General features: G+C 47.5%; 3 protein-coding genes across 5 annotated transcripts in view; 1 reads left to right on the top strand and 2 right to left on the bottom strand.

Moving 5' to 3' along the window:
* Positions 1 to 3177, bottom strand: part of TTLL5 (tubulin tyrosine ligase like 5) — a 38012-nt gene extending 34835 nt beyond the window's left edge. For both annotated transcript variants that reach the window (XM_082242866.1, XM_082242867.1), the window contains exon 1: positions 3079 to 3177. In XM_082242866.1, the coding sequence (XP_082098992.1) occupies positions 3079 to 3170 (92 nt within the window). In that variant the 5' untranslated portion in view covers positions 3171 to 3177. The remainder of the gene's footprint in view (positions 1 to 3078) is intronic.
* Positions 3178 to 3270: 93 nt separating this feature from the next.
* ERG28 (ergosterol biosynthesis 28 homolog) lies at positions 3271 to 20857 on the top strand. Its single transcript, XM_082275058.1, has 5 exons — positions 3271 to 3364; positions 11984 to 12156; positions 12783 to 12873; positions 12958 to 13076; positions 20621 to 20857. The coding sequence occupies exons 2-5, from the start codon at positions 12024 to 12026 to the stop codon at positions 20707 to 20709; spliced, it is 432 nt and encodes a 143-aa protein (XP_082131184.1). The 5' UTR covers positions 3271 to 3364; positions 11984 to 12023; the 3' UTR covers positions 20710 to 20857.
* FLVCR2 (FLVCR choline and putative heme transporter 2) overlaps positions 20816 to 21459 on the bottom strand; it is a 38388-nt gene continuing 37744 nt past the window's right edge. For both annotated transcript variants that reach the window (XM_082275054.1, XM_082275055.1), the window contains one exon: positions 20816 to 21039. In XM_082275054.1, coding sequence (XP_082131180.1) covers positions 20987 to 21039 — 53 coding nt within the window. In that variant the 3' untranslated portion in view covers positions 20816 to 20986. The remainder of the gene's footprint in view (positions 21040 to 21459) is intronic.

Here is a 21459-nt window from a genome sequence, read left to right as displayed (position 1 = left end):
CTACCCACTCATACTTACGCTCAGATCGCCTATGCCAGGGGTCTTCAAACTTTTTAAACAAAGGGCCAGTTTACAGTTCTTCAGGGGGCCGGGCTGGGACCAGTGTGGGTAAAACATTTTCCAGTATTAGTAGGAGTAAACACTGCCCCATCATTGGCTTTAGCAGGAGGAATAGTGCCCCATCATTTGTTTTATCAGGAAGAATAGTGCCCCATGGTTGGTATCAATGGCAGGAATAGTACCTCATCATTGGTAATAATGGTAGGAATAGTTCCTCCCTCAATGGTATCAATGGGAGGAATAGTGCCCCATCATTGGCTTTAGCAGGAGGAATAGTGCCCCATGGTTGGTATCAATAGTAGGAATAGTGCCCCATCATTGGTATTAATGGGAGGAATAGTGCCCCATCATTGGTATCAATTTGAGGAATAGTACCCCATCATTGGCTTTAGCAGGAGGAATAGTGCCCCATGGTTGGTATCAACGGTAGGAATAGTGCCCCATCATTGGTATTAATGGGAGTAATAGTGCCTAATTGTTGGTGTCAGTGTGAGGAATAGTGCCCCAACATTCGTATTAATGGGAGGAATAGTACCCCATCATTGGTATCAATGGGAGGAATAGTGCCCCATCATTGGTATCAATGGGAGGAATAGTGCCCCATCATTGGTATTAATGGGAGGAATAGTGCCCCATCATTGGTATTAATGGGAGGAATAGTGCCCCATCATTGGTATTAATGGGAGGAATAGTGCCCCATCATTGGTATTAATGGGAGGAACAGTGCCCCATCATTGGTGTCATGGGAGGAATAATGCCCCATCATTGGTATCAATAGGAGGAATAGTGCCCCATGTTTGGTGACAGTTCGAGGAATAGTGTCCCTAGGGCCAGATAGAGGCAAGGAAAGGGCCGCATTTGGCCCCCGGCTAGATCATTTCAGGCTGGCCCCTTTTGCAGGCATAGATATGTAAAACAATATAAATAGGTGTCTATACTGTATAAATCCAGAAATACCCTGTCTCACCCCGCTCTGCACATGCTCAGTTGCTCTATTTTTAGGCACTGCTGAGTTTGTAGAAGCCGACAGCTTTAAAATAAAATTAAACCCTCCTATTCCTTTACAGCCAAGAAGTTGCTTCTGTTTGATCTGCAACTGCCATGGTGCTGCACATGTGATCAGTTATGACTCCAGCCATTGATGGTTTGACAGTTTGGTTAAGGACACAAGCAAATGTGACAGTTAGGAATCTGAGCATTCCCGTATTGTAACGTTTTTTAAAACCGTTAAATCGATGGGTTTAGTTCCATTTTAAATCAGCTACAGCAACTGTATTTTCTTTTGGGATAGAATTTTTACATAGTTAAATAAAAGCTGATCATTGTAAGCACCCCTATCAGTGGTAAATGGTTTGATGCAAGCCTCTAACTGACACTTGTGCTGGACAGTTTGATCTGTTAAAGGAAGTTGAAAAATAACAGACAGATCTCCAGAATCCCAGACAGATCTCTAGAGCCATGGAAAGATCCCCTAAACCCAGACAGGTCTCCAGAATCACAGACAGACCTCCAGAGCCACGGAAAGATCCAAGATTCACAGACAGACCTCCAGAGCCCCAAAAAGATCCCACAAACCTGGACATACAGTATCTCCAGAATCCTGGACAGATCTCCAGAGCACAGGCAGACCTCCAGAGCCACGGAAAGATCCCATAAACCCAGGAAAGATCTCCAGAAACCCGGACAGATCTCCAGAATCCTGGACAGATCTCGAGAGCCACGGAAAGATCCCATAAACCCAGGAAAGATCTCCAGAAACTATGAGAGATCTCCAGAATGCTGGACAGATCTCCAGAATCCCAGACAGATCTTGAGAGCCACGGAAAGATCTCATAAACCCAGGAAAGATCTCCAGAAACTCGGAGAGATCTCCAGAATGCTGGACAGATCTCCAGAATCCCAGACAGATCTTGAGAGCCACGGAAAGATCCCATAAACCCAGACAGATCTCAAGAAACCCAGACAGACCTCCAGAGCCATGGAAAGATGCCCTAAACCCAGAAAGGTCTCCAGAATCACAGACAGATCTCCAGAGCCCAGACAGACCTCCAGAGCCACAGAAAGATCCCAGAATCCCAAACAGACCTCCAGAGCCCCAAGAAGATCCCACAAACTTGGACATATCTCCACAATCCCAGACAGATCTCCAGAGCCCAGGCAGACCTCCAGAGCCACTGAAAGATCCCATAAATCCAGGAAAGATCTCCAAGATCCTGGACAGGTCTCCAGAATCCCGGACAGACCTCCAGAGCCATGGAAAGATCCCATAAACCCAGACAGATCTCAAGAAACCCAGACAGATCTCCAGAATACTGGACAGATCTCGAGAGCAACGGAAAGATCCCATAAACCCAGACAGATCTCAAGAAACCCAGACAGACCTCCAGAGCCATGGAAAGATGCCCTAAACCCGGACAGGTCTCCAGAATCACAGACAGATCTCCAGAGCCCCAAGAAGATCCCACAAACTTGGACATATCTCCACAATCCCAGACAGATCTCCAGAGCCACTGAAAGATCCCATAAATCCAGGAAAGATCTCCAGAATCCTGGACAGATCTCCAAAATCCCAGACAGACTTCCAGAGCCATGGAAAGATCCCATAAACCCAGACAGGTCTCCAGAATCCTGGACAGATCTCTGGAGCCCGGGCAGACCTCCAGAACCACAGAAAGATCTCATAAACCTGAACAGATCTCCGGAATTCCGGACAGATCTTCAAATTCCCAGACAGATCTCCAGAAACCTCTCCAAAGCCCGGACAGATCTCCAGAGCCATGGAAGGATCCCATAAACCCGGACAGATCTCCAGAGCCATGGAAGGATCCCATAATCCCAGAAATCCCCCCAAAGCCTCAGAAAACCCCCAGAGCCAGGGACAGACCTGTAAATCCCCGGATAAGTATAATATTCTCCCCCCTCGTACGGAATTCTTCTTCTCCTGCTAATATAATACACCACACCTGACCACATTCACCCTCCTTATACTAATATTCACCCCCATGTACTAATATTCACCCTCCGGCCTCCTCCTCCTCCTCCCGGCATAGTCGGCTCGGCATCTCTTTTCGCTTCTCCGTTACCACAACAACAACGCCGCCTTGCGTCATTTCCGAGTCCCGCCCATCACCGCTGGTTGCAGTGGATAGAGGGCGGGGCGCTGCTCGTTGGTCCGAGCTCCACGAGGTTCTCGTTTATCCAATAGAACGTAGCAGAAGAAGCACGTGATGGGTAGAAGGCGTGGCTAGCCTTGACAGCTGGGACAATGAACCTCTGCTAAGGGAAGTCAGACAGGCGCTGAGAGGTGAGAAAAGGGGGGTATGGGTATAGTAATGAGGGGTATTATAGGGGGTATGGGTATAGTAATGAGGGGTATTATAGGGGGTATGGGTATAGTGATGAGGGGTATTATAGGTGGTATGGGTATAGTGATGAGGGGTATTATAGGTGGTATGGGTATAGTAATGAGGGCTATTATAGGGGGTATGGGTATAGTAATGAGGGGTATTATAGGGGGTATGGGTATAATGATGAGGGATATTATAGGTGGTATGGGTATAGTAATAAGGGGTATTATAGGGGGTATGGGTATAGTGATGAGGGGTATTATAGGTGGTATGGGTATAGTAATGAGGGGTATTATAGGGGGTATGGGTATAGTAATGAGGGGTATTATAGGTGGTATGATTATAGTAATGAGGGGTATTATAGGGGGTATGGGTATAGTGATGAGGGGTATTATAGGTGGTATGGGTATACTAATGAGGGGTATTATAGGTGGTATGGGTATAGTGATGAGGGGTATTATAGGGGGTATGGGTATAGTGATGAGGGGTATTATAGGGGGTATGGGTATAGTAATGAGCGGTATTATAGGGGGTATGGGTATAGTAATGAGGGGTATTATAGGGGGTATGGGTATAGTAATGAGGGGTATTATAGGGGGTATGGGTATAGTGATGAGGGGTATTATAGGGGGTATGGGTATAGTAATGAGGGGTATTATAGGGGGTATGGGTATAGTAATGAGGGGTATTATAGGGGGTATGGGTATAGTAATGAGGGGTATTATAGGGGGTATGGGTATAGTAATGAGCGGTATTATGGGGGGTATGGGTATAGTGATGAGGGGTATTATAGGGGGTATGGGTATAGTAATGGGGGGTATGGGTATAGTAATGAGGGGTATTATGGGGGGTATGGGTATAGTGATGAGGGGTATTATAGGTGGTATGGGTATAGTGATGAGGGGTATTATAGGTGGTATGGGTATAGTAATGAGGGGTATTATAGGGGGTATGGGTATAGTAATGAGCGGTATTATGGGGGGTATGGGTATAGTGATGAGGGGTATTATAGGTGGTATGGGTATAGTAATGAGGGGTATTATAGGGGGTATGGGTATAGTAATGAGCGGTATTATGGGGGGTATGGGTATAGTGATGAGGGGTATTATAGGGGGTATGGGTATAGTAATGAGGGGTATTATAGGGGGTATGGGTATAGTAATGAGGGGTATTATAGGTGGTATGGGTATAGTGATGAGGGGTATTATAGGGGATATGGGTATAGTGATGAGGGGTATTATAGGGGATATGGGTATAGTGATGAGGGGTATTATAGGGGGTATGGGTATAGTGATGAGGGGTAATATAGGGGGTATGATTATAGTGATGAGGGGTATTATAGGGGGTATGGGTATAGTGATGAGGGGTATTATAGGGGATATGGGTATAGTAATGAGCGGTATTATAGGGGGTATGGGTATAGTAATGAGGGGTATTATAGGGGGTATGGGTATAGTAATGAGGGGTATTATAGGGGGTATGGGTATAGTAATGAGGGGTAATATAGAGGATATGGGTATAGTGATGAGGGGTATTATAGGGGGTATGGGTATAGTGATGAGGGGTATTATAGGGGATATAGGTATAGTGATGAGGGGTATTATAGGGGATATGGGTATAGTGATGAGGGGTATTATAGGGGGTATGGGTATAGTGATGAGGGGTATTATAGGTGGTATGGGTATAGTAATGAGCGGTATTATAGGGGATATGGGTATAGTGATGAGGGGTATTATAGGGGGTATGGGTATAGTAATGAGCGGTATTATGGGGGGTATGGGTATAGTAATGAGGGGTATTATAGGGGGTATGGGTATAGTGATGAGGGGTATTATAGGGGGTATGGATATAGTAATGAGGGGTAATATATAGGATATGGGTATAGTGATGAGGGGTATTATAGGGGGTATGGGTATAGTAATGAGCGGTATTATGGGGGGTATGGGTATAGTAATGAGGGGTATTATAGGGGGTATGGATATAGTGATGAGGGGTATTATAGGGGGTATGGGTATAGTAATGAGCGGTATTATAGGTGGTATGGGTATAGTAATGAGGGGTATTATAGGGGGTATGGGTATAGTAATGAGGGGTATTATAGGTGGTATGGGTATAGTGATGAGGGGTATTATAGGGGGGTATGGGTATAGTGATGAGGGGTATTATAGGGGGTATGGGTATAGTGATGAGGGGTATTATAGGGGGTATGGGTATAGTAATGAGCGGTATTATAGGGGGTATGGGTATAGTAATGAGGGGTATTATAGGGGGTATGGGTATAGTAATGAGGGGTATTATAGGGGGTATGGGTATAGTGATGAGGGGTATTATAGGGGGTATGGGTATAGTAATGAGGGGTATTATAGGGGGTATGGGTATAGTAATGAGGGGTATTATAGGGGGTATGGGTATAGTAATGAGGGGTATTATAGGGGGTATGGGTATAGTAATGAGCGGTATTATGGGGGGTATGGGTATAGTGATGAGGGGTATTATAGGGGGTATGGGTATAGTAATGGGGGGTATGGGTAAAGTAATGAGGGGTATTATGGGGGGTATGGGTATAGTGATGAGGGGTATTATAGGTGGTATGGGTATAGTGATGAGGGGTATTATAGGTGGTATGGGTATAGTAATGAGGGGTATTATAGGGGGTATGGGTATAGTAATGAGGGGTATTATAGGTGGTATGGGTATAGTAATGAGCGGTATTATGGGGGGTATGGGTATAGTGATGAGGGGTATTATAGGTGGTATGGGTATAGTAATGAGGGGTATTATAGGGGGTATGGGTATAGTAATGAGCGGTATTATGGGGGGTATGGGTATAGTGATGAGGGGTATTATAGGGGGTATGGGTATAGTAATGAGGGGTATTATAGGGGGTATGGGTATAGTAATGAGGGGTATTATAGGTGGTATGGGTATAGTGATGAGGGGTATTATAGGGGATATGGGTATAGTGATGAGGGGTATTATAGGGGATATGGGTATAGTGATGAGGGGTATTATAGGGGGTATGGGTATAGTGATGAGGGGTAATATAGGGGGTATGATTATAGTGATGAGGGGTATTATAGGGGGTATGGGTATAGTAATGAGCGGTATTATAGGGGGTATGGGTATAGTAATGAGCGGTATTATAGGGGGTATGGGTATAGTGATGAGGGGTATTATAGGGGGTATGGGTATAGTGATGAGGGGTATTATAGGGGATATGGGTATAGTGATGAGGGGTATTATAGGGGGTATGGGTATAGTGATGAGGGGTAATATAGGGGGTATGATTATAGTGATGAGGGGTATTATAGGGGGTATGGGTATAGTAATGAGCGGTATTATAGGGGGTATGGGTATAGTAATGAGCGGTATTATAGGGGGTATGGGTATAGTGATGAGGGGTATTATAGGGGATATGGGTATAGTAATGAGGGGTATTATAGGTGGTATGGGTATAGTGATGAGGGGTATTATAGGGGATATGGGTATAGTGATGAGGGGTATTATAGGGGATATGGGTATAGTGATGAGGGGTATTATAGGGGGTATGGGTATAGTAATGAGGGGTATTATAGGTGGTATGGGTATAGTAATGAGCGGTATTATAGGGGGTATGGGTATAGTAATGAGGGGTATTATAGGGGGTATGGGTATAGTAATGAGGGGTATTATAGGTGGTATGGGTATAGTGATGAGGGGTATTATAGGGGATATGGGTATAGTGATGAGGGGTATTATAGGGGATATAGGTATAGTGATGAGGGGTATTATAGGGGGTATGGGTATAGTGATGAGGGGTAATATAGGGGGTATGATTATAGTGATGAGGGGTATTATAGGGGGTATGGGTATAGTAATGAGCGGTATTATAGGGGGTATGGGTATAGTGATGAGGGGTATTATAGGGGGTATGGGTATAGTGATGAGGGGTATTATAGGGGATATGGGTATAGTGATGAGGGGTATTATAGGGGGTATGGGTATAGTGATGAGGGGTAATATAGGGGGTATGATTATAGTGATGAGGGGTATTATAGGGGGTATGGGTATAGTAATGAGCGGTATTATAGGGGGTATGGGTATAGTAATGAGCGGTATTATAGGGGGTATGGGTATAGTGATAAGGGGTGTTATAGGGGATATGGGTATAGTGATGTGGGGTATTATAGGGGGTATGGGTATAGTGATGAGGGGTATTATAGGGGGTATGGGTATAGTGATGAGGGGTATTATAGGGGGTATGGGTATAGTGATGAGGGGTATTATAGGGGGTATGGGTATAGTAATGAGCGGTATTATAGGTAGTATGGGTATAGTGATTAGGGGTATTATATGGTGTATGGGTATAGTAATGAGGGGTAATATAGGGGGTATGATTATAGTGATGAGGGGTATTATAGGGGGTATGGGTATAGTGATGAGGGGTATTATAGGGGGGTATGGGTATAGTGATGAGGGGTATTATAGGGGGTATGATTATAGTGATGAGGGGTATTATAGGGGGTATGGGTATAGTAATGAGCGGTATTATAGGGGGTATGGGTATAGTGATGAGGGGTATTATAGGGGATATGGGTATAGTGATGAGGGGTATTATAGGGGATATGGGTATAGTGATGAGGGGTATTATAGGGGATATGGGTATAGTGATGAGGGGTATTATGGGGTGGTATGGGTATAGTGATGAGGGGTATTATAGGGGGTATGGGTATAGTGATGAGGGGTATTATAGGTGGTATGGGTATAGTAATGAGCGGTATTATAGGTGGTATGGGTATAGTGATTAGGGGTATTATATGGTTTATGGGTATAGTAATGAGGGGTATTATAGGGGGTATGGGTATAGTGATGAGGGGTATTATAGGGGGTATGGGTATAGTGATGAGGGGTATTATAGGTGGTATGGGTATGTTGATGAGGGGTAATATAGAGGGTATGGGTATAGTAATGAGGGGTATTATAGGTGGTATGGGTATAGTGATGAGGGGTATTATAGGGGGTATGGGTATAGTGATGAGGGGTATTATAGGTGGTATGGGTATAGTAATGAGCGGTATTATAGGTGGTATGGGTATAGTGATTAGGGGTATTATATGGTTTATGGGTATAGTAATGAGGGGTAATATAGGGGGTATGATTATAGTGATGGGGGGTATTATAGAGGGTATGGGTATAGTGATGAGGGGTATTATAGAGGGTATGGGTATAGTGATGAGGAGTATTATAGGGGATATAGGTATAGTGATGAGGGGTATTAGAGGGTGTATGGGTATAGTGATGAGGGGTATTATAGGGGGTATGGGTATAGTGATGACGGGTATTGGTATAGTGGAAAGAGTATTATAGAGGGTTATGGATATAGTATTAGGCGGTAAAATAGGGGGGCATTGGTATAGTGGCAGTGGGGTATTTTAGAGGGGTATGAATATAGTGGTTGGGAGGTGTTTTGGGGAGGGGTATGGGTATAATGGTAGAGGGGTATGAGTATAGTGGTAAGGAGTATTTTTGAGGAGTATGGGTAAAGTGGTAAGGGGAATTATAGGGGGTATGGCTGTAGTGGTAAAAATAGTATAGGAAGTATGGGTATAATGGTAATGGATACTATTGGGAGTATGGGTATAGTGGTGAGGGGTATTGTTGGGAATATGGGTATAGTGGTAAAGGTGGGGGGGGGGGGAGGTTGTATTATAGTGGGTATGTGTACAATGGTGGGGAGCATAGTCTAGAGGCATAAGGGTATAGTGGTAGTGAGTAATAAAGGTAGTATGGGTATAGTGAGGGGTATTAATATGGGTATGGGTAGAGTGGTAGGGAGCATATTATAGAGCGGTATAGCAGTAGTAAGTATTACAGGTAGTATGTGTATATAGTGGTAGGGGGTGATTTGGAGTGGTGAAATGGTAATATAGAGGATATATGTAATGTATATAATGGTAGAGGGATATGGGTATAGTGGGATGAGGTATAATAGAGGGTATGACTATAGGGGTAGGGATATTATAGGGGGTATGGCTATAATGGTAGAGAAACATTATAAAGGGGTATGGGTATAGTAGTAATGGATATTATAGGGGGTATCGTATAGTGGTAAATTGGGGAATCATAGAGGAGTAAGGGTATAGTGGTGGTGGTGGGGGGTATTATGGAAGTATGGGTATAGTGTGTGTGTGCAGGGGGGGGGGGGGGGGTGTAATATAGAGGAGTATTATAGGGGTATGGTTATAGTGTGTGTGTGTGGGGGGGGGGGGGGGATGATATTCTAGAGGAGTCTGAGTATAGTGATAGAGGGGAGTGGTGTTTTATGGTGGGTGGAAAAAAGCAAGTGAGGGGAGTTTGAAATAGTAATATGTATTTGAGGGGGTGGGAAGGAGTTAATTGGGGGAACAGATAATGCAGTTATTTGTGGGGTGGGTAAGGGGGGATGGGGTATTGATTGGTAAGGTGGGATGGGGTATTTATTTGGGAGGATGTTTACGATGAGAGGAGGTATTTGATTGGCAGGAGCGGTAAGGTAGAAGGGGGGTATTTGCACAGGAATGGGTCGGGTGGAAGGGGGGTATTTGCAGAATAATGGGTAGGGTGGAAGGGGGGTATTTGCAGAGTAATGGGTAGGGTGGAAGGGGGGTATTTGCAGAGGAATGGGTAGGGTGGAAGGGGGTATTTGAAGAGGAATGGGTAGAATAGAAGGGGGGTATTTGCAGAGGAATGGGTAGGGTGGAAGGGGGTATTTGCAGAGGAATGGGTAGGGTGGAAGGGGGGTATTTGCAGAATAATGGGTAGGGTGGAAGGGGGGTATTTGCAGAGTAATGGGTAGGGTGGAAGGGGGGTATTTGAAGAGGAATGGGTAGGGTGGAAGGGGGGTATTTGCAGAGGAATGGGTAGGGTGGAAGGGGTGTTTACGATGAGAGGAGGTATTTGATTGGCAGGAGCGGTAAGGTAGAAGGGGGGTATTTGCAGAGGAATGGGTCGGGTGGAAGGGGGTATTTGCAGAGGAATGGGTAGGGTGGAAGGGGGGTATTTGCAGAGGAAGGGGGGTATTTGCAGAGTAATGGGTAGGGTGGAAGGGGGGTATTTGCAGAGTAATGGGTAGGGTGGAAGGGGGGTATTTGAAGAGGAATGGGTAGGGTGGAAGGGGGGTATTTGCAGAGGAATGGGTAGGCTGGAAGGGGTGTTTACGATGAGAGGAGGTATTTGATTGGCATGAGAGGTAAGGTAGAAGGGGGGTATTTGCAGAGGAATGGGTCGGGTGGAAGGGGGTATTTGCAGAGTAATGGGTAGGGTGGAAGGGGGGTATTTGCAGAGGAATGGGTCGGGTGGAAGGGGGTATTTGCCGAGGAATGTGTAGGGTGGAAGGGGGGTATTTGCAGAGGAAGGGGGGTATTTGCAGAGTAATGGGTAGGGTGGAAGGGGGGTATTTGCAGAGTAATGGGTAGGGTGGAAGGGGGGGGGGTATTTGCAGAGGAATGGGTAGGGTGGAAGGGAGGTTTTTGAAGAGGAATGGGTATGGTGGAAGGGGGGGGGGTATTTGCAGAGGAATGGGTAGGGTGAAAGGGGGGTATTTGCAGAGGAATGGGTAGGGTGGAAGGGGGTATTTGCAGAGGAATGGGTAGGGTGGAAGGGGGGGGTATTTGCAGAGGAATGGGTAGGGTGGAAGGGGGTATTTTCAGAGGAATGGGTAGGGTGGAAGGGGGTATTTGCAGAGGAATGGATAGGGTGGAAGGGGGGTATTTGCAGAGGAATGGATAGGGTGGAAGGGGGGTATTTGCAGAGGAATGGGTAGGGTGGAAGGGGGGTATTTGCAGAGGAATGGGTAGGGTGGAAGGGGGGTATTTGCAGAGGAATGGGTAGGGTGGAAGGGGGGGGGGGTATTTGCAGAGGAAAGGGTAGGATGGAAGGGAGGTATTTGTGGAGGAATGGGTAGGGTGGAAGGGGGGGGTATATGCAGAGGAATGGGTAGGGAGGAAGGGGGGTATTTGCAGAGGAATGGGTAGGGTGGAAGGGGGTATTTGCAGAGGAATGGGTAGGGTGGAAGGGGGGGTATATGCAGAGGAATGGGTAGGGTGGAAGGGGGGTATTTGCAGAGGAATGGGTAGGGTGGAAGGGGGGGTATATGCAGAGGAATGGGTAGGGTGGAAGGGGGGGTATTTGCAGAGGAATGGGTAGGGTGGAAGGGGGTATTTGCAGAGGAATGGGTAGGGTGGAAGGGGGTATTTGCAGAGGAATGGGTAGGGTGGAAGGGGGTATTTGCAGAGGAATGGGTAGGGTGGAAGGGGGTATTTGCAGAGGAATGGGTAGGGTGGAAGGGGGTATTTGCAGAGGAATGGATAGGGTGGAAGGGGGGTATTTGCAGAGGAATGGGTAGGGTGGAGGTGGGTATTTGCAGAGGAATGGGTAGGATGGAAGGGGGTATTTGCAGAGGAATTGGTAGAGTGGAATGGGAAAGGTGGGTGGGGGTTATTTGGGGATATGAGTACAGTAAGAAGGGCTGTTTTCGGGGGATGGGTAGGTTGGGTATTGGGGTGAGTATTGCTCAGATGAATGATTGTGTGTCCCCGGTCCATGTTCTGTCCCCCCAGCTGACGGCTGATCAGAGTCTGCAGGGTGTCGGTGGCCAGCATGAGTCGCTTCCTCGCTGTTCTTCGCAGTTGGCTGATGATGGTTTCCATTATAGCGGCTGGAAACACATTGCAGAGCTTCCGCGATCACAGCTTCCTGAGCGATAAATTATACACGGGGAGGCCGAGCCAAGGTAGGAGTCGCATGCTTCTGAGAAACGTCACCACTTCTTGTCCCCAGTATAGTTCTTGAAGTACCGATACATGAAGGGTGGAACATTGAATTAATGGATGGACTATCTTTTTCACACAAGGACTTATGATTGGTAGCACTGGTCACCTTACATGTTTTGGTCACTTTATATATTTAAAGCATAATTAATCTTTGCCATGTGTTATGTAGTATCGGCCATTTTCACTGGGCACTTGCTTTTTTGCACAAAATTCACTATATATATATAATTTTATGTATACTTTTTATATTTTCTTTATGTGTTTGCCTCATTTGGCGTGGTATTTGGGCACGGTATGATTCATGACCACTTTAGTCTAACATTATGAAGTATGAATAGAGCAGCACCAAACCCACTCCTTTATTGCAAATTCAAGGCAGGAGAAAGCTCCGCCCCCCTGCCCCACCTAATCTGCCTGCACGCTCTCCCACCAATCACCTGCGTGGGACCCAGAGTCCCTGGTGTGGCTCTCATGATATAGTAATAGCGTAGTACACATAATCAGCCTGTCACCTTGGGGGGGGCGCTGTACTCGCATGAAGTTAACGTGTTCTCTGATGATGATCTCTTCTCTCCCTTCCTCTTAGTGAACGGCCTGCAGGCTCGCACCTTCGGGATCTGGACGCTGCTCTCGTCTGTGATTCGCTGTGCCTGTGCCATCGATATCCGCAATAAGACGTAGGTTTGACATTTTGTGCCTGCTTGTTGTCCCCTCTGTGTGGTGTCACCTCCTCTGAGCTCCATTTTGTTTTCTTCCCGCAGACTCTACCACCTCACCCTGTGGACTTTTATCCTGGCGCTGGGCCACTTCATGTCCGAAGTCTGGATCTATCACACTGCTCTGATGACCATTGGAGTCATGGCGCCACTTATGGTCGCAAGTGAGTAACTGTCTCATCCCCCATTCTATCACACTTCTGTCTCAGTTACACCATAGTGTGGGGTCTGTGTGTGGTCTGCAGTCTCTGTGTTTGCTGTGATCTGTGTGCAGGAAAACATCCCATCCAGAGAGACATCACTTGACGCGTTGTGGAAGGAGAGAATGGCAAGCATATGTCTCGCAGAATGCAGGATGGTGGCAGAGAAGGAGCACTCGGGGCTCGTACACATAAGGGGGTCTTATGGGGGTATTGGTCTCAGGTGTGAATGAGCTCTTAGGCTCTGTTTTGGCTAAGCGTAAAGTTATGTCATTTCTCTGCCTGGGGAGGAGGAAAGCCCAGCACAAAATTGGTGACATCTCACTGCCTGGGGAGAAGGAGGAGGAAAGCCCAGCACAAGGATGGTGACATCTCACTGCCTGGGGAGGACGAGGAGGAGGAAAGCCCAGCACAAGGATGGTGACATCTCACTGCCTATGGAGGAACGAGGAGGAAAGCCCAGCACAAAATTGGTGACATCTCACTGCCTATGGAGGAACGAGGAGGAAAGCCCAGCACAAAATTGGTGACATCTCACTGCCTATGGAGGAACGAGGAGGAAAGCCCAGCACAAAATTGGTGACATCTCACTGCCTGGGAAGAAGGAGGAGGAAAGCCCAGCACAAGGATGGTGACATCTCACTGTCTGGGGAGAAGGAAGATGAAAGCCCAGCACAAGGATGGTGACATCTCACTGCCTGGGGAGGACGAGGAGGAGGAAAGCCCAGCACAAGGATGGTGACATCTCACTACTTGGGAAGGAGGAGGAGGAAAGCCCAACACAAGAATGGTGACATCACACTGCCTGGGGAGGACGAGGAGGAGGAAAGCCCAGCACAAGGATGGTGACATCTCACTGCTTGGGAAGGAGGAGGAGGAAAGCCCAGCACAGGGATGGTGATATCTCACTGCCTTCGGGAGAAGGAAGATGGAAGCCCAGCACAAGAATGGCGCCCTCCCACTGCCTAGGGAGGAGGAGGAGGAAAGCCCAGCAGAGGGATGGTTTCATCTCACTGCCTTTGAAGGAGGAGTAAATCCTAGTGTACCCCAGCACTAGGTTACATCTCACTGCCTGTGAAGGAGGAGGAGGAAAGCCCAGCACAGGGATGGTGACATCTCACTGCCTGGGAGGTAAGAGGTGAAACGCCCAGCACAAAAATGGTGACATCTCACTGCCTGGGTAGGAGGGGGAAAGCCCAGCACAAGGATGGTGATCTCTCATTGCCTGGGGAGAGGAAGGAGGAAAGCCTAGCACAGGGATGGTGACACCTCGCTGCCTGGGGAGGAGGAAAGCCCAACACAAAGATGGTGACACCTCGCTGCCTGGGGAGGAGGAGGAGGAAAGCCCAACACAAGGATGGTGACATCTCACTGTCTGGGGAGAAGGAAGATGAAAGCCCAGCACAAGGATGGTGACATCTCACTGCCTGGGGAGGATGAGGAGGAGGAAAGCCCAGCACAAGGATGGTGACATCTCACTGCCTGGGGAGGAGGAGGAGGAGGAAAGCCCAGCACAAGGATGGTGACATCTCACTGCCTGGGGAGAAGGAAGATGAAAGCCCAGCACAGGGATGGTGACATCTCACTGCCTGGGGAGAAGGAAGATGAAAGCCCAGCACAGGGATGGTGACATCTCACTGCCTGGGGAGAAGGAAGATGAAAGCCCAGCACAGGGATGGTGACATCTCACTGCCTGGGGAGAAGGAAGATGAAAGCCCAGCACAGGGATGGTGACATCTCACTGCCTGGGGAGAAGGAAGATGAAAGCCCAGCACAGGGATGGTGACATCCCACTGCTGCAGTAAAAAGATCACTAGGTTTACTCAGGACCTATATAGGGGAGCCGCCTCCTACCTCCATATGTGGATCTTTTTAACTATTTACCCACCTTTTCATCCCTCACATCCACCCTGCTGCATTACTGCTCTGGCTACAGCAGCGCCATTGTTTTTTTCCTACATCAAACTTGTAGGCCAAACCATGACCGCACAGGATAGAGATGGTATAAATCAATGGAAGCATCCGCATGCAACTTCACGGCGGCTGCCATGAAGCTGAATGTGGATGCTCCCATTGATTTATACCATCTTTACGCTGTGTGGTTGTGGTTTGGCCCGTCATGGCTTCTTTGTCCCCTTTGAATGGTCCAATGCCCATAACGCCACTTCTTGCATGACTCGAGAGGGGTTAGGTGGTGACATTGTGAGTGGCCCTTTGGGATTGCAGCCGATAATATAAGTTTGATACTTTATCCTCTTGATGATGCTTCTGTGGTTTCCCTGATGAAGTAGCAGTGGGCTGCGAAACCCGTTGGAATCAACCACTAAAAACTTTGTGCATCACTTGTTTGGTGTTTTGATGATGGCTGTATTTTATGTCTGTAACGGTCATATAGACCTATGAGCTCTTTTAATACATTATGTAATAACATTATATTGTGCTATCTTACTCTATTTTCACGCCATAAAAGTCCCTGGGTATTTATTTTTTTCCTCCAACTATTTTTTGGGATGTAGTTGTGTATGCTTTTTTTTTTTTTTTTTTTTTTTAAGACCGGGTATGATTTTGCGAGAATATTCTAATATTCTCTTTTATGTCTAAGACCCGTCCACAGGACCACTCCAGTCATAACTGAACATTTAGGTAAAGGGACCTCCACCCACCTGCTTAAGGCTCTCATGCATGCCTTTCCCTTCTGTAGGTAATCTAGGAACCCTGGCTAATGACACAGGACAGGATTTCCCAGACACACCCCTTGCTTCTCGCATATAAGAAATCATCATGTACTAAGAAGCTCATCCCAGCCACCAATTACATCCCAGCCTTCCTGATGATGCATGAAAAAAAGGATTACACCCTGTGAGGTGCTGAGTACAGCGTGGCTGCATGGAGATTAAGAAGTCAGATTGTAGCACAGCTGCAGTGTTTGCTGGGACTGGATCACTGCGTAACAACTGGCTTAAGACTGGGAACACCAGTGTATATATATATATATTTTTTTTTGAAAGTTCACTTTTAAGTTATTTTACTTCATTTCATGTGAAAGCGTTGTTTGCTGAAACTTTGATACATTGCTGTACCATATTTCCATTATTATATTACATAGACCGATCTATAGATTCTTCCACTAGCCGTTATCAGGGAATGCGATTAGCATTCCTTACTAATGACTGCTAAGATAAGCTCATCTAGCCTAAGGCTGGCCATACACACACAGAATTTCAGCCATTTGCAGACTGAACGATTATTCGTCAGTTGAAAGCGAATTGGCCACTAACTTACAGAATAAACTCTTTTACATAATCGTTTTTATGATCATAATGATAACATGCACAATACGAGTCAGAATATTATTTTCGTTTCAATTTTACCATACACGTAAAAACTTTCCTAGAAACTATAAAAGTTTTCGCTATGGATCCATCGACATTAGCCGGGCACACGATCAAAATCGTCGGTAAACTTGTGTTCACTAACGGCCCGATTTTCGAACGATTTTTCCTAAAACAACCATTTTCAGCCAAAATTCTGTGCGTGTATGGCCAGCATAAGGCTTGGCCATATATGATACAATTTTCTTGAAATTTACCTTCAACTATGTAGTACAAAGGCCTGCCTAATTGGATACAAGTGAAAGTGTTGTTTAGCTTTGACCTCATATTATGTGGTTTATCTAACAGAAAATTGTACAACAAAAGTTGAACATGTATGGCCAGCCTTATGCCTCATACACACGCAACGATTATCGGCCGACCGATTGGTTGGAATGTGCCTAGACTGCACACGAATTTTCTCGGCCAACAAAAATCTACTTCAGAAGTGATGTCATGTTCTGGTCTACTTTCCGTGTGTTTTTTCTTCTCTGAGCATGCCCAGTCTTGCTCATCAGATTTTTGTCTGCCGAAATCTGTACTGACTGACGGAAAATCGGCCGTTGTGTTGACGGCCAACAAAAATTTTATAGCCTGCACACCAGATTTTTTTTGGCCGAAAAGTCGCAGTCGGTTGTCGGAAGCATCATACTAACAAGCCGAAAATCGGCAGATCGGACGTTGGACAAAAATTCCCTGCCAATTTTTTCGACGCGTGTGTACGAGGCATTAGGCAGGCCATACACAGTGCAAATTTCTTTTCTGCAGCCACAGGTTGCAGGAAATAAATGAGCACGATTCCTCCATCAACACAGACGTTGCTGACAGGGGAAGCCGCCCCCGCCAGGAGAAGACAGTGATTATTGCTAGCGGCTGTAGCAGCCCCCAACGATAATCGCAAGATAGTCTGGCAGGCTGGTTGTATCCAAGATGATCAATCGACTACATTTAGCCTACCCCTACATTCCTGCTGCACCGGCCGAGATTTGAACTGTGTATGGCCGGCCTGAAGGTTGCCATTGATGGATCGAAATTTGGCCGGTTCAGAAAGCATCAGACAAATTTCAATCCAAGTGTAGATGAACAGATGTCGAGCTGTTGATTAAATTCTGTTCCAGCGCCCTGTAGGGTAAAACCTGCTGGATCAGCGTATGCAGCCAATGGCTGCAGCAATGATTTGTGTATTCTGACAGCGGGGGAGTCTTCCTGCTATCAGAATACAATCATGCAGTGGGGAGGATTCCCCCATCTACATCAGATGTGGGGAGGGGGGGGGGGGTCAGTTCAGTTTTTTTTATTCAGCCAAAAAGCTTTATAGAGAGTGTTATGGGTTAGAGGTAAGACGTGGGCTGACATATAATGGTTGAAGGCAGGACATGGCATGTGATTGGCTGGAGGTGGGACATGGCGTGGGTTAATGTGTGACAGGCAGGAAGTGGAGTGCAGCGTGGGCTTAGATGCGATGCTGTAAATGCAGCGTGGGTTGGGATGTGATGGTGTAAATGCAGCGTGGGTTTAGATGCGATGGTGTAAATGCAGCGTGGGTTGAGACGTGACGGTGTAAATGCAGCGTGGGTTGAGATGCGATGGTGTAAATGCAGCGTGGGTTGGGACGCGATGGTGTAAATGCAGCGTGGGTTGGGATGTGATGGTGTAAATGCAGCGTGGGTTTAGATGCGATGGTGTAAATGCAGCGTGGGTTGGGACGCGATGGTGTAAATGCAGCGTGGGTTGAGACGCGATGGTGTAAATGCAGCGTGGGTTGAGACGTGATGGTGTAAATGCAGCGTGGGTTGAGACGCGATGGTGTAAATGCAGCGTGGGTTTAGATGCGATGGTGTAAATGCAGTGTGGGTTGGGACGGGATGGTGTAAATGCAGCATGTGTTTAGAAGTAATGGTGTAAATGCAGCGTGGGTTGAGACGCGATGGTTTAAATGCAGCGTGGGTTTAGATGCGATGGTGTAAATGCAGCATGTGTTTAGAAGTAATGGTGTAAATGCAGCGTGGGTTGAGACGCGATGGTGTAAATGCAGCGTGGGTTGGGATGCAATGGTGTAAATGCAGCGTGGGTTGAGACGTGATGGTGTAAATGCAGCGTGGGTTGGGATGCAATGGTGTAAATGCAGCGTGGGTTGGGATGCAATGGTGTAAATGCAGCGTGGGTTGAGACGTGATGGTGTAAATGCAGCGTGGGTTGGGATGCAATGGTGTAAATGCAGCGTGGGTTGGGATGCAATGGTGTAAATGCAGCGTGGGTTGAGACGTGATGGTGTAAATGCAGCGTGGGTTGAGACGCAATGGTGTAAATGCAGCGTGGGTTGAGACGCGATGGTGTAAATGCAGCGTGGGTTTAGATGCGATGGTGTAAATGCAGCGTGGGTTGGGACGGGATGGTGTAAATGCAGCATGTGTTTAGAAGTAATGGTGTAAATGCAGCGTGGGTTGAGACGCGATGGTTTAAATGCAGCGTGGGTTTAGATGCGATGGTGTAAATGCAGCATGTGTTTAGAAGTAATGGTGTAAATGCAGCGTGGGTTGAGACGTGATGGTGTAAATGCAGCGTGGGTTGGGATGCAATGGTGTAAATGCAGCGTGGGTTGAGACGTGATGGTGTAAATGCAGCGTGGGTTGAGACGTGATGGTGTAAATGCAGCGTGGGTTTAGATGCGATGGTGTAAATGCAGCGTGGGTTGGGATGCGATGGTGTAAATGCAGCGTGGGTTGGGATGCAATGGTGTAAATGCAGCGTGGGTTAAGACGTGATGGTGTAAATGCAGCGTGGGTTTTGATGCGATGGTGTAAATGCAGCGTGGATTGAGACGTAATGGTGTAAATGCAGCGTGGGTTGAGACGTAAAGGTGTAAATGCAGCGTGGGTTGAGACGTGATGGTGTAAATGCAGCATGGGTTTAGAAGTAATGGTGTAAATGCAGCGTGGGTTGAGACGTAATGGTGTAAAGTTGAGACATGGCGTGAGCTTGTGACAGTAGGGATGTGGCATGGACTGATGTGGCTGGCTGGAGGTGTAATGTGGCCCATGGTGATGTGTGACAGGCTGCAGGGAGAATGTGGCGTGGATTGATTTGTGACAGGCAGGATGTTGTGTGGGCTTATTGCTGATGGACTGGAGGCATGATGTGGCAGAGGCTGACATGTGACAGGCAGGACATGGTATAGGTTAATGTGTAACGGACATGATGAGACACAGGCTGACATGAGACAGAAAAAGACGTGGTGCTGGCTGATGTGTAAAAAAAAAAATAAGAGGCGCTGGCTGACGTGTGACGGGCAGGATGAGGCGCGGGCTGACGTGTGACGGGCAGGATGAGGCGCGGGCTGACGCGTGACGGGCAGGATGAGGAGCGGGCTGACGCGTGACGGGCAGGATGAGGCGTGGGCTGACGTGTGACGGGCAGGATGAGGCGTGGGCTGACGTGTGACGGGCAGGCTCCAACGCGGGCCGACGTGTGACAGACCATATGAGGCTCAGGCTGCGTGACAGGCAGATTATGTGACCAGCAAGCTGCAGTATGAGCCGATGTGTGACAGGCAAAATGAGGCGCAGGCTCAAGTGTGACAGAAAGATTGCCGTGCTAGCTGATTTGTGACAGGCAGAGTGACGTGGGTCAAAGTTTGACAAGATGAGGGACAGCCTGGATTATTGCACAGTATCACATGTGACAGACAGGATGAGGCGCTGGTTGACGTGTGACGGGCAGGATGATGCGCTGGTTGACATGTGACGGGCAGGATGAGGCGCTGGTTGACGTGTGACAGACAGGATGAGGCGCTGGTTGACGTGTGACAGGCAGGATGAGGCGCTGGTTGACGTGTGACAGGCAGGATGAGGCGCTGGCTGACGTGTGACAGGCAGGATGAGGCGCTGGTTGACGTGTGACGGGCAGGATGAGGCGCGGGCTGACGTGTGACAGGCAGGATGAGGCGCTGGTTGTCGTGTGACAGGCAGGATGAGGCGCTGGTTGACGTGTGACAGGCAGGATGAGGTTCAAGCTGGTTTGTGATAGGTTGGATGCAGCATGAGCTGACACGACACATTATGGTTATGTGAGGCGGGGGAGCGAGCACAGATTTATCTGATGAATTAATGTGATCTGTACTATCCCCCTCCCCTGCAGGTTTCTCCATACTGGGCATGCTGATCGGATTCCAGTACCTGGAGGTTATACCGGACCCCCCAGCTACCTCCATGAAGAAGAGAAACTGACACCAGAGACCCATCACCCTGTCGTGTCCCTGGGACCTCCCATTACAAGGTGCCAACAGAAATCAGGTGGAGCGCAGGAGAGACAGAACATTCCACAACGTGCCACTTTCCTTCATTACATTTTTATTTAAATAAAGAGAAGACATTATCTGGGTGTCCGTGTCACCATATGCCCGATGATTGTGCACGCTCCAGTCTTTGGTAGTCCATCCCTGAGTCTTGAAGTCGGTGGGGGCCCTGCCCTCAGGGGTCCTGGGAAAGCAGAGGAGCTGGCCCCTCACCACTTTCTGATGTCATCATCACCACCTCCACTTGTTGCTGTACGGGTGCCTGGACGAGAAATAAGAGGTCTTAATCCTTGCACCTGAATACCTGAACCATCACCCCTCACCAACCACCACCAAAGCGGTGCCAAACCAAAGCCATAGGATTACACTGTTAGCGGGAAGGGGTTAGTGCACATGGCATGCCAAACACACATACACACACACACACCCCACATACACCCCCCCCCCCCCATACAGACAGAACAAAGTAAACGGAACAGACCCTTCTGTTACTTCCTCTCAATTGTAGCACTGCGGTCTTCAGACCACCACAGACAATTTCCAGCAGCCAGGATTTCTGGGCTGTTGAATGACTTTATACACTTAAAATCAGCACGAGCAGCCGCTGGAATCTGATAAATTACTGGGTCTTCGCTCCATCCTTGAAGGGTTTCTTTTTGTCTGAGACGTAATGGTGCCTCAG

Source organism: Pelophylax lessonae (assembly GCF_965119305.1).
Source record: "Pelophylax lessonae genome assembly, chromosome: 13".
Lineage (NCBI taxonomy): Eukaryota > Metazoa > Chordata > Amphibia > Anura > Ranidae > Pelophylax > Pelophylax lessonae.
This window is presented reverse-complemented; position numbering and strand designations above follow the sequence as displayed.